Source organism: Meleagris gallopavo, chromosome 8 (genome assembly GCF_000146605.3).
Source record: "Meleagris gallopavo isolate NT-WF06-2002-E0010 breed Aviagen turkey brand Nicholas breeding stock chromosome 8, Turkey_5.1, whole genome shotgun sequence".
NCBI lineage: Eukaryota > Metazoa > Chordata > Aves > Galliformes > Phasianidae > Meleagris > Meleagris gallopavo.
In genome coordinates, this window is record NC_015018.2 from 4,185,722 (window position 1) to 4,202,471 (window position 16,750).

At 46.7% G+C, this 16,750-nt stretch overlaps 1 protein-coding gene across 2 annotated transcripts in view; it reads right to left on the reverse strand.

Moving 5' to 3' along the window:
* The window catches only part of LOC100540641 (neutral ceramidase), an 18,394-nt gene extending 6,690 nt beyond the window's left edge, over positions 1-11,704 (reverse strand). The window contains exons 1-11 of one of the 2 annotated variants that reach the window (XM_010714143.3): positions 11,577-11,704; positions 10,116-10,249; positions 5,936-6,048; positions 5,435-5,584; positions 4,698-4,874; positions 4,092-4,219; positions 3,459-3,536; positions 2,206-2,326; positions 1,193-1,318; positions 735-821; positions 81-185 (exon numbers count right to left, since the gene is read on the reverse strand). In XM_010714143.3, coding sequence (XP_010712445.1) covers positions 81-185; positions 735-821; positions 1,193-1,318; positions 2,206-2,326; positions 3,459-3,536; positions 4,092-4,219; positions 4,698-4,874; positions 5,435-5,584; positions 5,936-6,048; positions 10,116-10,245 — 1,215 coding nt within the window. In that variant the 5' untranslated portion in view covers positions 10,246-10,249; positions 11,577-11,704. The remainder of the gene's footprint in view (positions 1-80; positions 186-734; positions 822-1,192; positions 1,319-2,205; positions 2,327-3,458; positions 3,537-4,091; positions 4,220-4,697; positions 4,875-5,434; positions 5,585-5,935; positions 6,049-10,115; positions 10,250-11,576) is intronic. The other variant, XM_010714144.3, reaches the window with a different exon arrangement.
* Positions 11,705-16,750: the final 5,046 nt, after the last annotated feature.

The window sequence follows — 16,750 nt, forward strand, 5'->3', positions numbered from 1 at the left end:
AAAAAAAAACACAAGAGAGATTTTAAAGCCACTTCCCTCCAGTCTGTCTCACCTCACTGTGAGAGCTCAACCCTTCTTACCGTGTGCGTGGCATTGAGCTGCACTTGGACGTCGCTCATGTTGACCCACTGGTGAGCGGAGAGCAGCGGCCCAGTGAGCTCCTGGGCAGCACTGGTGTACAGCTCCTAGGGGACACAACAAGTCAGCACTCCAAGCAGGAGGACACCGTGCAGGGCCTGCTGGAGTGGGAGACCTGAGGAACAGGCAGAATTCCTTGCGGAAGGATAAATCGGGCATCTAGCCCTTCTGAGCTTCATCTAGAAGAGTCATTTCTCCATTCCGCTGACATATTCCAGTGATGCCAGTAAGTGGCACGTGATGGTGTCCTGGAGCTCTTCAGGAGTCTCCAACAAACAAACCCTGGTTTTCTCACCTGATCTCTCTGAGCTGCGTGCACTTGGAGGGGCAACTGTAAGGGAGCAATACCCCAGTTGTGCAGCAGCAAGGAAGAGATTAAAACCTCAGAAAAACATTTTCAAATTGCAAGGCCTATGATGGCACATCTAAATAGATGTGTGCACTCTCTGAATAATAGGGAAATTTTCTTCAAGTATGCTAACATGGATTTTCTAGAAATCTAAAAGAGCAAGTGCAAGAAATTTGCTCAGACTAATGCACATTTGTTTTTGTAATAAGAGCACTCAGGCACATTTGTAAAGCAAAACATCACTCACCTTTGCTTTCAAGTAGATATTTTGTGCAATAATTCTTGTGCTGTCAAACATGTCAGTGCCAGGTCCCATGGCCATGCACATTGATGCCTGTTAAGAAATGTGCTTAAATGATAGTGGCCTGTTAATATGGAGAGCATTTCGCTGCCAAGCGGGTGAAGGTGCAAGTGATTTTCTTCACATGGGAATTAATAGCTTCTTGTTAGCCACCTAAAACGTAGGAAATCTGGTTACAGCACTACTGCAACTTTGCAGCGTGACACATTTGGATCTGGGCTGACTGGCCAGAAAATAGGGAGGACAACACATGTTATGTTTATTAAAGGGGTGCCCAGAGCAGTCCCTAAGGGGTTCTTTACGTGCAGAATTGTAGGAAAACACCACACAGTGCTGTATGTGCAGTTGTAGTTCAAGCTTTCTCTTCTGTCGTAATTTATCTGGATCAAGCAATCCATACATACCCCCCCAACAGGACAGGTGCTCTGTGGGTTATCACACGATTCCCCCGTGTTTATGCAGAAAGGGCCTTTGGTGTTGGGAGACACATCCCCCAGGTTGGAGGATGCAAAGGCAGCAACAAAAGAGCCCTGTGAAACAGAGACATTGTCAGATGGGTTTTACTGATGTGCAATGATTGCAGACATCGCCTGCATTCTTTGTTTTGGGGCTGGAAGCGTGCAATTTACCTCTTCCTTCCATGTAGCCCTGCATCCACAGCTCTGTGTGTTACTGATTACACACTGAGGGCTCATTGCAGCAATCTCATCTGGGTTTTCATTCTGCTAGGCTCTCACCATGACAGATTTATAGGGTGAGAGCCAGTGGGTATGGGTGCAGGAGGTAACATCAAGAGCAGCAAGGCTGGGTGCACACCAAGTGTGGCTGAACTCAGCTCTCAGCTCATCTTCTTGTTTCCCCCCTTCTGGAGATGGCATATGTCAACACCAGCTACTTTCATAAGTTATCGGCTCTTTAGTCATTTGTGAGACTGCTAGATGAAACTGTCCAGCCAACCATACAGCTGAATGGCAAATCCTGCAAACATGTCCACACATACAGCCTTGTGTGCATGTAAGCTTGCACCAACTTGCATCCATAACCGTGCACTATGTCAAGGGAAATAATACTTTCTAGAGGAGCTGTGTTTGCACCTGGACATATGAAAACCAGGAGACACAACCAGCTGGAAACCACAGGAAACAAGAAACCAGAGGCTTGATCCTACACTATGTATACAGTGTATGGGATCTACTATCCCATGCTTGCCTTTCTGGAGTTTTCCAGTGTTTCCAGTCGTCAATAGATCAAGGGATGCATCTTCAGACTCCTTTTTCTGCATTTACCCCACTGTCTTATATCTTTATTTATGTCACTATTCAAAGGAGCCCGCTGTGGACCATAGTAAGCATCACCCATCTCCTCCCTGCTGCACTATTTTTCCCCATTATTTTCAATCATCTGAAAACGCTCCCACCTCTCCAGGAAGCGCACCCTTGTTCTTCTCCTGCTCAAACAGGAGAGATGCATAGCCCATGTTGTCGCTGTTGACGAGATGGTTGGTGTTGTTCATGCTGACAGGGTGCACAGCAAACCAGCTGAAGAGAAGACACACGTAAGGAAATCCATTATTTGAATGCATCTACCTAAATATTTGCAATTGACTTGCGGGGATTTTCTACGGGGAAATAAAAAGCCAGACCACCAGTGCCCAGGGCTGGATTAACAAGGGCAGAGCTATTTACATCTTCTCCCATCACGAACAGAAGGACTCACGAAGAGCCAGATCATGAGTGTGCAGATGGCACTGTAATCACCAGGGCCACTGAGAGTTAATTGAACCCCAAATTAGCTCCAAGGTTCACCGCAGCTCGGAAGGGCCCTCCCTCCACAGATAAAACTATGTTTTCAGCAGATTGCTCAACTCTCACTGGGCAGAGGTTGTCAAACACCACATGTTTAATGATTGTGCATGACAATAATCAAACCGGTGGGACAAGACCGTATGACAAGACTGTTGAGCCTTGGTTTTTCCTCACCCCACTGACTGTGACACAAGTATGGGGAAAATCACAGAGGAAAATGCTCCTAATGTAGTCAGACTCAGTTGTGGTTTCTGAATGGAAAAATCACACCATTGGCTTCATTGCCTCTGACTTCATTGGCCCAGCCTTGAGCTCTGAACTTCGAGCAGCCAAGAAGATGTGCTGATAGGATGGCTGTCATAAAAAGGGCACCAGGCACCCAGCACCAGGAACAGCATGCTTTGAGTGAAATATAGGGTGTTGAATGGTCCTTAAGGGCTGGCAGTGTGATCTTCATCCCCTGTTCTACACTGTTGGATGAGCCTTAAATATCCAACACCCAGTGGGTAGGAGGTTTCTGCACCCCTATCAGGGAAGACCAACTCTGGTCATCTTTTCCAGGCTCCTCTGCAAGCCACAGTGTAGGAGCCATAACCAGAGAAGTGCCCATTGCAGTTCCAGAGCAAATGAGAGACACTGACCTGGTTTGTGCCCTCAAGGACTCTCACTATAACTTGTTCTTCCCTCAGAGACTCTCTACTGACCATCTGGGAAGAATGGTATAGAGGAAAGTCACGTAGATCTTCCTGAAAAGCGGGAAGGCTTGTGCAAGCAGGGAACTACAGAACTACTCCTGAACCACACTCCTGATATTCTCTGGTTTACGTGAAATTGGAGAGAAGAGTGTTACTTCATTAGCCAGTACCTGATGAGTCCTAGATCATGTCCATTCTCATCTACCATCTTCAGCATCACCATTTCTTTATCTGTGTTGGTTGAGTACCTGGGACAATAAAGTGGAGAAATCACATTAGCACCAGGGCCAAAGTCAGACTTCATGTTGTTAAATCTCCACTGGGCTGTGCAAGAAAACAAAGAGGATATTACAGATATTACCAGGACATGGTGAGACCTTACAGGACCATCCTAAAATAGCTGTGAATATAAAGCAAGAAGTATGGTCATTGCTGACCTCAGGCACTGCTTTGTTTAGTGACGGAGAGAGAAGCTCTCTTCAGATACAGCCTCATGCATTTTAATGCTCTCTGACATACAGTGCCTACTAAGGACATTCTTTTTCTGTTGTAGTTAATAATGCAGAAGGTCACGTCTTTAGCCAGTGCCTCACATGCTTGGAAGGAACAACCACAACTTCCAAGCCTGCATGTACAACTCCTTTTTGGGAATGCAGATTGCAGACAACCAGGATGGTGACAGTGTCATTCTGCTGAGGACTTGCCTCCATTTTTGAACCATCCTATAAATGACCAGGAAAAGCTGGCTGCAAAGACGACTGGCTCCCAACACAGTGTCTCTCTCATTTCTGAGGCGAGTTTACCTGCTACGTTCGGATGCTGGATTCTGGAGATATGAGTAAGGGCTGCGGTTGATCTGACTGTTTTCTACTATGCCTCTGTTTAAAAAAAGCCTTCCTCTCTTCATGTTCTGATGTGCTATATCAATGCTCTGAAAATCAGAAGAATATTAGACCACAAATGTGAACAATATATGAGATTATTTGGAGAACTCCTCCCCGGCCTATCCTAATACTTTCTTGGGATTTTGGGGGTTTTGTTTGCTTTGCTTTTCTTAAATAGCTGAAAATCTTGGAAAAGTAGAAGCTAATTATAAATAACATCTCAAAATCAGCCATAACCACCTCTTTCTAAAAAAAGTCTTTTGTTTTTTGACCTGATCTCGCTGGCAAGCGGAAAACCACTTCTGAGTGTATTTTAAGGCAGCGGTTGGAACTGGGTGATTTCTAAGGCCCCCTCCACCCAAAACTGTTCTGTGATTTAGAGGTTACTTTGATTTAGAGGTGCTGCATCCCCAGCATTCTTTTGAGGTGATACCATGAACATCACAGTGAGCTGGTCACAAAAGCTTCTCCTCTACCTTTTCTGTGTTCATGCACTTTTATGTCAACAGTTCCTGTGACCCCTACCTTTACAATGCCATTCACTATAGCACTGAGGTTTGGTTTGATCAACCCTTTGCTAGTGATCCAGAAGAGTGTGTACTGGAAGTAACCACCAGGCCCTGAGTGCGTGTGGGTGCCGCTCAGGATGACGTTGTCCCTTCGGTACAGCTCGCCGTACTTGCTCTTCAGTTCCTTCAACACCTAAGGGAAAAGAAGTGCTCCTAAAACCCCTTTTTCATGTTCAAGGGCTGTGGGGATGTGTATCAAACCCTGCAGTAAACCCAGCCTCTCTACTGGCTCCTCACTCCTCACTTTCCACCTGATACTCCTATACCAGTGGCCAAACAAGTAGGTTGTAGTTGTTGACTTGACAACAGTCTTAAAATAATAACATATTAAACAATAATATATCTAAAAGTGAAGACCTCTATGTCCAACTTGCAGCCCACCCCAAGTCATCCAGGGAATCTCCATGTCTCGAGGATCTCCTTTCGTCCTCTCTGGTGCTTGAAACTCAGATTTACTCAGGCACCAAGTGTCACATATATTTTTTGATAATTTTTCTGCTGAGAAAAGCCTCAGGAATCAGCAGCTCTTCTTCAGAAGAGATAGGACATCTCTCGAGATCATGCTGCAAAGAGATCCCCAAGCGAACAGTCATGGTGCTGCTAGATTAATTATTATTTTGTAGTGTCTACAGCCTTAATATTAACACCAGCCACCACTCAGACCTTGCAGACCGATTACTTCCAGCCACACACCTCCAGCCTCAGTCTCTGGGACACCATCCCTATGTCAATGCTGACGAACACCACTCTCCTGGAGTCATTGGGCTCAGCCACGATGAAGGCTCGGCTGTAGAGGCGTGTGAGAAGTCCACCACCCACCTGGTCTGGATTGGCATAGCCCATCTGGAAGGGAAGAGCTCCATCAGACAAAATACAGGATGTGTTCATTCACATATGTTTTTCTAAGCATATTTTCCAGAAGATCAGAGAAATCTTTCAACTCAGAGATGCAACTATCTTGCCTTTTGATTACACGACAATTTACATAATGATTAATGAAGACAGCCATTTGCTAACACAGAGCTTGTAAGGCAGAAGTTCTGGGGAAAAAAAACAAAAAACCGAAAAAACAAAACAAAACAAAAAAACCAACCAACCAACCAAACAATAACAACAAAAAAAGCCCACCGCAACACCTAGGGATGATGAAAAGTCAGTATTTAACTGAACTTCTGAGCAATTCCCCATACATACCAGAGGAATTTCTGCTACGGGCCCTGTGCAGTCTGCCCGACCTACACCCAGTAAGTAGTTTCCTGAGCCACCAGTTGTAGTTGGTTTCTGGGTTGGTGATGATTCATCATAATCTATAATAAGAATAAATAGGGAATTTATTTTAATGAATGGGAGATAGTGGATTTCAACCAGTCAGAAATCTACTGGGGAAATGACACAGCGAGCTGCAAGCGATCCAGAGTCCCATGGGATCCACTGACAACAACTTCAGGTGTTGGACAAACCCACTAGAGGTGAAGCATTGCTGGACCTGGCCCTCACTGATGTAGAGGAGATCATTAAAGGAATTAAGATTGGAGGCATCTTGGGCTGCAGCGACCACGCCCTGGTCAAGTTCATGAACTTGAGGAATGTGGGCTTGGCAAAGAGTGGATTGAGGACCCAGAATTTTGGGAGAACAAACTTGAGTTTATTTAAGGAATAAATAAATTCCCCAGCCCTCAGAATAAGAAAGCAGCCAGGGGAGGCAGGAAACTGGCTTGGCTAGGCAAGGATCTGCTGGTCAAACTGAGGGAAAAGAAGAACAAGTACAAGCAGTGAGAGCAAGGATATGTCACCTGGGAATAATATAGGGATGCTGTGCAGACATGCAGAGATGGGATCAGGAAAGCCAAGACACAAATGGAACTGAGCTTGGTGAGGGATGGTAAAAACAAGAAGAAGGGATTCTATAGGTACATAAGTCAGAAGAGAGAGGCCAAGGAGAGCGTAGCTCCTTTGGAAGAAAGGAGAACTGGCTACAATAGATATGGAGAAGGTTGAGGTACTCAATGAGTTCTCTGCTCCAGCCTTCACTGTCAGCCAGGCTTCTTTCTTGTGTCTCTCATATCCCTGAACCTTATGTTCCTATTCTGCTCCCCCAGGCCCCCCTCTTGGTGGGGCATGAGGGAGCAAAATTCCCTCCACTGTTAGGGTAGAGCAGACACGAGAAGGCCTCATGAGGCTGAACATTTACAAGCCTATGGGGACAGATTACACGCATCCCAGAGTTCTGAAGGAACTGGCTAATGTAGTTGCCAAGCCACTATCCATCATATTTGAAAAGTTGCGCCTGTCAGGTGAAGTCCCTGGTGACTGGAAAAAGGGAAACATGACTCCCATTTTTAAGAAGGGGAGAAAGGAAGACCTGAGGAACTACAGCTGAGGAGTCTCACCTCTGCCTGGGAGGATCATGGAATGGATCCTCCTGGAAGCTATGCTAAAGCACATGTGGGATGAGCAGCTGATCTGAGACAACCAGCATGGCTTCACCAAGAGCGGATCGTGCCTGGTCAATCTGGTGTCCTTCTTTGATGGAGTGACAACATCGGTAGACAAAGGGAAGGGCAACTGATGTCATCTATCTGGACTTCTGCAAGGCCTTTGGCATGATCCCCCACCACATCCTCATCTCTAAGTTGGAGAGATTTGAAGGGTGGACAATTCAGTAGATAAAGAATTAGATGGAAGGTCACAACCAGAGGGTTGTGTTCAATGGCTCCATATCCAGGTTGAGACCAGTAATGAATGGTGTCCCCCAGGGGGCTGTCTTCAGACCAGTACTCTTTAACATCTTTATCAATGTTATGTAGATGATGGGATTGAGTGTTTCTTCAGCAAGTTTGCAAATGACACCAAGCTGAGTGGTGCAGTTATTACAGCGGAAGGAATGAGTGCCATCAGAGGGACCCTAATAAATTCAAAAGGTGGGCCCTTGAGAAACTAATGAGGTTCAACAAAGCGAAGTGGAACATTTTGCATTTAGTTTCAGGGGGAATCGCAGATGTGTATATGGCCTGGCAGAAGAACTCCTTAAGAGTAGCCCTGCGGAGAAGGACTTAGGAGTTCTGGTTGATGACAAACTGACTATGAGCCAGCAGTGAGCCCTTGCAGCTCAGAAGGCCAATGGTACCCTGGGCTCCATCAGAAGAGGGGGGGACAGCAGGGGCAGGGAAGTGATTCTCTTTATACTCTGCTCACTGAGGATTCATCTGGAGTATTTTGTCCAGGCCTCGGGCCCCCAACATAGAAAAGATGTGTAGCTGTTGGAGAGAGTCCAGAGGAGGGCTATGAAAATGCTCAGAAGGCTAGTGCACCTCTTATATGAAGACAGGATGAAGGAGCTGGGCTTGTTCAGCCTGGAAAAGAGAAGGCTGCAGGGAGACCTCATTACGGCCTTCCAGTATTTAAAGGGAGATTACAAACAAGAGGGAAATCAACTTTTTCCACAGGTAGGTAGTGATGGGGCAGGGGGGAATGGTTTTAAACTAAAGGAGGGAAGATTTAGATTAGATGTCAGGGAGAAGTTTTTTTACTGAGAGAGTGGTGAGGTGCTGGAACAGCTGCCCGGAGAGGCTGTGGATGTCCCATCACTGGAGGTGTTTTAGGCCAGGTTGGATGGGGCTCTGGGCAGCCTGATCCAGTACTCAATCCGGTGGCTGGAACCCTGCCTATGTCAGTGGGTTGGAACTTGGTGATCCCTGAGGTCTCTTCCAACCCAAGCCGTTCTATGATTCTGTGAGATTAGCGGCCACAAGAACAAGCAGAATTAGGGTCAGAAGAGTTAATGTAGCCCTTGTAAAGGGTGTCTGAAACCTGCAAAACATCCCTGGGAGCTTAGGAAGTGTCATGGTTTTATATTTTTTGTTTTGGTTTGGTTCTCAGTATTCCGCATCAATACATCATGTAGTGTACTGGGAGTTAAAGTGTTAATGCTCCAATTCCAGGCACCTATCCCTATACATTACAGAAGTCATGGGATCTGGCCCTTCTGGGTGGGGCGGTCTCTTACTGCCTGGCAGTGGGTGCTGGAGGGTGCTTTCCTGGCCATTCCAAGCTTTTCAGGTTTGAATCGGTATCGGGAAATCTCTCTCTCTCTCTCTCTCCTGTTTTATTTGATTTATTAGTCTCAATTTCAATCAGATTGTATTATATTGTGTTATCTTGCATTCCGATATCATAATTAGTAAAATAAGTTTTCCTCCATAGATTGTTGCCGCTGTTTTTTTGTTTTCCTCCCTTCCTTCCCATTTTGTGGGCTGGGAAGGGGAGGGCAGGGGCCTACCACCCCCTGTCACGGGTGTAGATTGATCTCGTTAACTCCGTGACAGGAAGCCTATGGACAAGGGATCTGCCTGATGCTCAAAGTGTCTGGACAGTGTCACAGGAGAAAAAACACTGAGAGTTAATAAGTAAGTAAGTAAATTCTCCATGCTTCAGGAAATCCCACAGCCACAAACCACTGGAGGCTGAGATAACACCATGGGAAAATATTTGTGTGTGCTTAATCTGCTCTTCCTGCTCTGCTGGGGTTGGTCTTCCCACCATGCCATTTCCTTGGCTGTCATGTAAAACAGAGGAGAAAAGACATGCTCTCATTGGCCACAGACTGACCACAGGAGCAGCAGACAGATATTGCTCGTGCTTAAGGCAGCATAAAGGAAGAGGATTCCCATTAAACCATTAAAACCTCCCCTACCAATATTTTATCTCTTCAGAGGATAAGAATGGGGTATATGAGAAGTGATCTAAGTGTTTCTTTGAGCAGGTCCTGCCACCCAGTGCCCCATGCCTGGTGGTGGGCGTGGAGGCATAAAATGGTTGGTAATGGTATTGCAAACACTGTGGTGCATCCCATCAATTTAAATTGCAGGTCCAGGCACACAGCTCAGAGACAACATGCTCTGTGCAACTGGAAATGGCCCAGGAGTGCAGACTTGCTCCTTAGATTTCTCCTTCTCTGGGTTTCAGTAAAGTGCTTCATCGCTTGACTGTTTTTTTTTTTAGTTGCTGTTTTAAGCTTTCCAAAAAAGCAAACTGCTTCATGGAGGAATGGACTGATGGGATCTGAATACATGGCCACAGGACGTGTCATGCACATGAAATGTCACACCACTGCAGAACTGGGGAGAACTGGGGCTGGTATTCAGATTCAAGCAGAAATCATTGACCAGTGCAAATAAGGGGTGCATTTGTAAAGGCTCGAGTCTGCGAATGATTTGGAAACGAGACACCACCATGTCGCTGTTTCATTCTGGTGTGGATATCACTGGTTTCTGCTTTAAAAAGAAATCTGACAAGTGTGCATCTCCACTCCCTTCTGCATCCTCCCTCCTTCCCAGCAAACCCTCTTGAGCTGAACCAAAAGAGCTCAACTTGCCATTGCTGCTCTCCCCAGTGACAAAGTGGAGGACGAGGAGTGCCACAGTCACCGCTGTCATCAGCACCAGGAGAGTGATGAGGACAATCTCCAGGCTGGAGTAGGGGTGTCTGTTCCTCCGTCTGCACATGGCCCTGTGTGAGCAGAGAGGAGCCAGTGAGATGGCAGACAGGACACCTGCAGTGAGCCAGTGATGGTTTGTGTGCTGCACATTCCCTCGCTGAACAGGGATGCTTGGCATGCTCTCTTGAACAAGTCTTTCAAATAAACCCCAGATATTTTGCCAGGCTGTATACTCGCCAAGCAGCCAAAGGAAATGCCCGAAGCCTCACTGCATTTTTGCAGCTTGTGCTCAGAGAGCACAATATTTTCATCACGACAATGGTTAATTTAGGAAACTTGAGGCAAGGCAACACATCTCCATGGCACGTGCAAATGCATTTCTCTCCAGGATATAAAAAGTAGTACTTGTGACAGCACTCCTAGATAGGACTCTATTGTAGAGATGCCAGCCTTTCTCCTGCTATGCAGAGCTCCTTGCTTCTCCCATTTTGAGCATTGTTTCTCCATCTCATTTTAAAGACTAACAAGAAGAAATGTTGAAAATAAGGCAATGAGAAAATGCAGTATTTCCTCCTATGTTAAAAATCTTGTTTGTCCTGCCCTGACATCTGAATTTTCATCAAGATCTTCAGACTTGCTGGGTGGGAGGTCGCACTTTAATCTAGGATGTGTCTTTTGCCCTTCTTGGAAGCATCTGTGCAAGGCAGAAATAAGCCTTTAAGATAATTTTGGGCATTTTCATACATACTTAGGTGCATCTGTACACAAAATGGCCACAAATCCTGTTCCTTTATATGCTTCTGCCCTTGATTGATGCATATACCTGCCCAAAGGGGCAGATTTCTGAGGGTCTTTGGGGATCTCCATTCTTGGTGGTGGCCCCAAATTTCCTGGAGATGGCCCCATGCAATGTGGGAACCACCAGCCTGAGTGACAGTGTTTTGCCCCTATGGCTGTGTCTCAGCATGGAGGATGGACACACAATTGGAGAGGAAATTTATGGTCTCAGAAGCATGGCAGTGAGAAATGTCACCACCAGCCAGTCACCCAAACCTGCTATAGATGATCTCTCTATAAGTTTCTTTTGCCACAATGAGATAAAGCAGCTGTGATCACTGCTGAATTTCACCTAACAAATCTTTTCATGGTAAGAAAACTAGCATTATGGGCTCCCTTCCTTCCCCTTTCTTGGCTTTACATTTTATTACAGAAACTAGGAGCTGGCATCCTATCAAACACCACAACTTGTCCGGGTAATTGATATCGCAGTGCCATCCCAAAACACATCCACACAATAGGCAATTACATTCATTTTTCCAAGTGATTAAATAGCTGGAGTAATAGTAAAAAGTGAAAAATACTACCACAGAATCTCAACAACACCTCATGCAAACTCACCTTGCAGCACAGCCTCCAAGGGTTTTGGTGTTCTGGGTGCTGTGAGGCTTTGGTACACTCAATTCTGCCCCTGTACCTGTGGTCTCTCACATGTCCCAGGGCTTGGAGGAACATCTTCCTGCTTGAAACCTGATGAAAAGTCCAGCTTGAAAATTATTGCTGTTATAGCCTTGTGAGTCAGGCTCCATGCAAGATAAGGGGAAACAGATCAATAACTTTTACTGCAAAAGCAGGCAGAGTTTTTCCATGCATTTAAGTCATGAACAGTGCCTGTCTCTTCAAAGCAACCTTTTTAGGATTGCATAGATCACCTATGGTGCACCAGGAACTTGGGAGCAAGCTTCCCAAGTTTGCTTCATCACTGCCTGAGCCCCCTGCAGGATCCTGCTGTGAGCCCCAGTCCCTGTGGAAGATTGCTCCCAATGATTGACAGACTTCACTGGACGAGCTCAAATACAGGAACATGCTCTTCTAAGGCCTGCTTTATCCAAAGAGCTGTGTCTGTTCTTCCCAAACGTGGTGGGAGCTGTCACATCCCTGAGACAGCAGCCACTCGCCCTTGCTTGCAGTGGGGTTAAACGCCCAACAACTAATTGGGGAATTTAAGGATGGGACCACATACTTTTTCCATCCCACTCAGCTTCCAAACATCAAAGGAGATGCAGTTTTCCACTTTTATCCTGTTTCTATCATACTCCTAATCCAAAGGGTTAATATCTCAGTGAGCAACCTGAGTCATGGCTTCAAGGTTCCCTCCAGTATTTTGCTCAGTCTCAGCAAATTTCAGGCTGGCTGGTGGGGAGAAGTAAGATTTCTTGATACGTTATCTCCTTGCTGTGATACCAATGGAACGTGCTGGCCCTGCTGTTGGTGGAAAACAGCCTGCAAGGCAGGATGCCATGGGAACAGGCGGGGCACTGGCAGAACATGAACTCTTTCCAAAGGTGATGTATTGGCTATTCATAGTGAGACTGAGTTTTCAAGAATTGGTATAGCGATGGTGTGTTTATCTTATAGAACCATAGAATTGCTTGGGTTGGAAGGGACCTTAAAGCCCACCCAGTTTCAATCCCCTGTGGTGGGCATCCTCACTGCATGAGGCTCCCCAGGCCCCCATCCAGCCTGGCCTTGAGCACATCCAGGGATGAGGAAACCACAGTTTCTTTAGGCTGTTTTAGCCTGTAACAGAGACTTCCAGTTCTTCTCTTACAAATTCACAGGAGCCACGATCTTCTTCATGAACCACCTGAACCTGAATCCTTCCATCCTTATCTTCCAGTGTCGGCGCTCAGGAAACTAAATAGTGCTTATTTGTCTATTCTTCCCCTTTGCTTTCCTTCTCTCTCAATTCTCATTCTGGCTCAGCTCATTGGCATGTGGTAGACATTCATCCAAACCCCTCCTTGCAACAACTCATTTTGGTAACCCATGGGTGTGCAGTGTCTGAGGCCAGCCAGGAAGCCATTTACTCCCACCAAGAATTTACCACAACATTCCCAAGCCAAACGGGCAGAAAATGCTCCATCTGTTAAAAATTCAAATTAAAAATCTCTCTGTGAGGTTATGTTGCAAGTGCTGGGCAGAGGAAAGAAACCCCTATAGGATATCTGCTTTTCTGTTCAACATCATCATCAGGACAGCAACCTGGCCGCCTTGTTTTTGCACAGCCAGCCGAGTTTCGGCCAAGAGACTCACAAGAGAGCCAAAAGGCACGCTCATTTGCATTGCAATTAAAACCTCAATTTGTACGGAAAGTTCTGGCCTCACATTTGGGGTGAAAGTCCACTGATTTGTTCTTGCAAAATACTGCTGGCTGGTGTCTCTCTGTCTGCTGGATGAGGCTTGGGGTTCTGAGCTTCTTCAAAAGGCTGTCTCAGAGCTTGCCCTAATTTTGATGAATTTAAACAACAGAAAGGCAGCAGAACGAGCCCAGAAGAGACCGACTCATTGGTGCTGCATGCACATAGCAGGGGACAGGTCAGACCTGCTGCACAATTCCATGAGTTTCTGCTTGCCTCCACAGGGGACTGTCAGAGGGGGGGACAGGGATGAATAGACTGACATTTCCTTTCCTCAAAAAAATGCACGGCGTTGCTCAGGCTTCTCTTCCTTAGGCTGGAATGCGTTGTGCCACTCTGACACCTGGCTGGATTTCTGCAAACACTGAAACCAGCAGCACCAACACCGCATTACTTGGGGGTCGGGGAAGCCACAGCAGGTACCCCGAGGCAGTGACACATCACAGACCTTGGCATTCAGAGAATGGAAACTTCTTTTCAAACCTGTTTGTGCTGTGTTTTGCACAGCTGGTGTCTACAGCAGGGGTCCGGAACAAGGATCAGCTCTCAGTAGGGGTTTGCTGTTTGTCCAGACTCAAGATGTTCACCAAAGCCTGGGATCCTGGCTGCAAGAAGGGAATGCAGTTCTGAAGCCTTTTGCATAATGCAGCTTATTTAATACAGAATGTCCAAAGTCCCTTTTGTATGGATCCTGATGACAGGAGATAAGGTTTCTGAGCAAAGCTATCAGCAAAGCTTTGGGGCTCTGGCAGAGACAGGCAGGGTGAATCAGGCAGCACCACGCAGATCTCCCCTCCTCATTTACCAGCCAAAGCACCCCGACAGGAGCAGGTAACACCATCAGATGAAGGGCTGGGCCGTGGGGGAAACCGTGGAAATGGTGATATGTAGGATCAGATGCCATCTCAGTGACTGCGTCTGAGCTTCTTCCCATTCTGTTTTCCTTGAAGCCTATAAAACTGGGTGGAAATGAAAAAATAAGTGATAGCAGAGGCTCGACCACCTTGACTACATGGGCAGGCAAACAGATCTGTCCGTGCCCAGATTTACAGCCCTGGCTGCTGGACCCACATGCAAGAAGCTGAGATGAGCCAAAATTAACTTAAACCAACTGCTGCTCATTGCCCATCTGACTGTGTCAGATGGGCAATGGTGGTAACGTACACAAAGCTTTGAAACAGCACCTCAAAGGTCCGCAGAAGTAACCCAAAGCGTCACAAAGAGCTGCAAGGGAGACACCCTTGGGCTCCAGAATCGTGTTGCAATGATGGGGATGGAGATGCACCCCTGCAACTGCAGGACTGGTGGAGGTTGGTGGAAGTGGAGGCTGGGACCCTCACGCCAGCCAGCAGTGCTTTCTGTGCTTAGGAGACGTCAGAAGAAACCATGCAGCAAATTTAGGCTTCAGCCCACGCTGCCCCAGGCTGACCCCCACCCCCTGGAGGCCTTCACCAACTTGGTGTCTGGTCACATTTGGATGCTAAAGAGCTCCAGTACGAGAGCAGGAAACTCTTCGTGGGAATCTCTTCCTGCTCACTGGGCCCAGAGATGGGAAAATGACAAAACAGAACTGGGGAGGACCTTCCCAAGCTAACGCCAGCTGACATTTTCTGGACAATAGTTGAGAAGAAAGTGACTAAGATGGGCTGCTCTACATGCATCCATGCCTACGCTCCAGCAGCTTGCCAATGATGGCAATCAGCAGGGCTGGGGATGCTACTGGAAACCCTCTGCAAGCAAATTTCACAAAGTGGCAGCAAAAAGCACTTCCTGCTGCAGAACATCGTGATTTCAGCCCTGTGCTCACCAGCAGACACTCAGAGCACAGATGAGCTATGGTTTGGAGAAAAACAAAGGTGCAGCCAAAACACTGGGCTGCTGCAAGAGTCCATTTTCTGCAGTGTGCTCCTGCTGGGTTACACGTGGCAACAGCAGGAGACACCATGCAAAGGCTTCACCACCTCTGTGCTCTTTGCAGAGAGTACCAAAAAGCAAAGCTTTTGTTGCTTGGCTTGTGCTCAAGAACCTCCTCTCCTTGCACTTTAAGAGTCCTGAAGCCTTCCCCATCTGAAAGAGACAAAAACAAAGCCACATTGGTGTGCAGCAACATGGGGACTCATCTACATCCACTCCCAGGGAAAGACCTCAGCTTCCTCTCCTGGACGCCAACAAACTGCATGGTCCTTCTCAGTTCAGAGCCCTTTTTTTTTTCTTTTCCTCCAACTTGTACTTCTGGAGATGTCTCCTTCAAATTCCAGCCTGCCCTGGACATGCTATGTTTTACCCCAGAAAAACAGCTGCGCCTCAAAACCTTACTTCTCATTATTTTTAAGTGCCCTTACAGACGCCCATCACAGGAAGCAAATGCAGAAAAAGTGGGTACACATTCCACACCTGAGTATCCTGGGGGAAATGCAGAACTCAGCGTGGCATTGCTGGGCTCGGCCTCCCTGCCTGCCCCATTATTTCTCAGGCCAGCACAGCATGCTTTACCAAAGCACAGCTCTGCCGCGAACAAACAAAACGAAACCACGTTCAGCAAGACCCATGCAGTAAGTCAGACACTACAATGCAGAATTCAGCAGATTCCATTTAATGTCATGTGCATATATCCATACATTACTTATGTCAATGGTTTTGATGTGCGTGATGCCAGGTCTTGAAAAATCTACTTATTCTTTTACATCTGGGAGCGTGAATTCTCTCAAGCAATCGCCTTGGGATGGATTTGCTGTTTTAAAATCAGCTTTCAACCGCACACTTGCAAAGACAATTACTGTGAACTCAAGGCAAAGCATGCAGAGCTAATCCCTAAAACTTGCAGACGGCTCTGCAAATACTGCTGCAAAGGGCTTTTGCCAAGAAACGTGGAGTAGGAAGAAATCCTCTCCCTTCCAGGGAGAGCTGCTAAGGAACGGGCCCATCTTGCTCAGCATCCCAGGCAACGGCGAGGCAAAGCAGCAGAAGTAACACAGGAATGATTCCTCAAGGAGGTTGAGAAAGAGGGCGGAGAAGTAAAGATAAAACACTACCGTCACCACCACCAGCAAAAACCCTAACCTAAAACAGAAGAAACAGAAAGTGATTCTGTCACCATCAAGTGCTCACAACGGTGGGAAATTTGGGCAGCTCCTGGGGCTGCCTGCCCTGCCACGCGCTCCGCAACAGCACTTTTGGGGTAGATTTTTCAAGCCCTGGGGATGGTTCCAAGGAGGGCTTCTCAGATCCGCTCCCAGCTCCCACATGGTCAGAATGTATTGCATAGTATTTATTTCAGATAAGGCACTCGTTTGCCAAAGGTGAACAGCAATTCAACAGCAATGCAGTTTCCATACAATTTGATGGCCTACAGTGCAATTACATGAAAAAAAATCA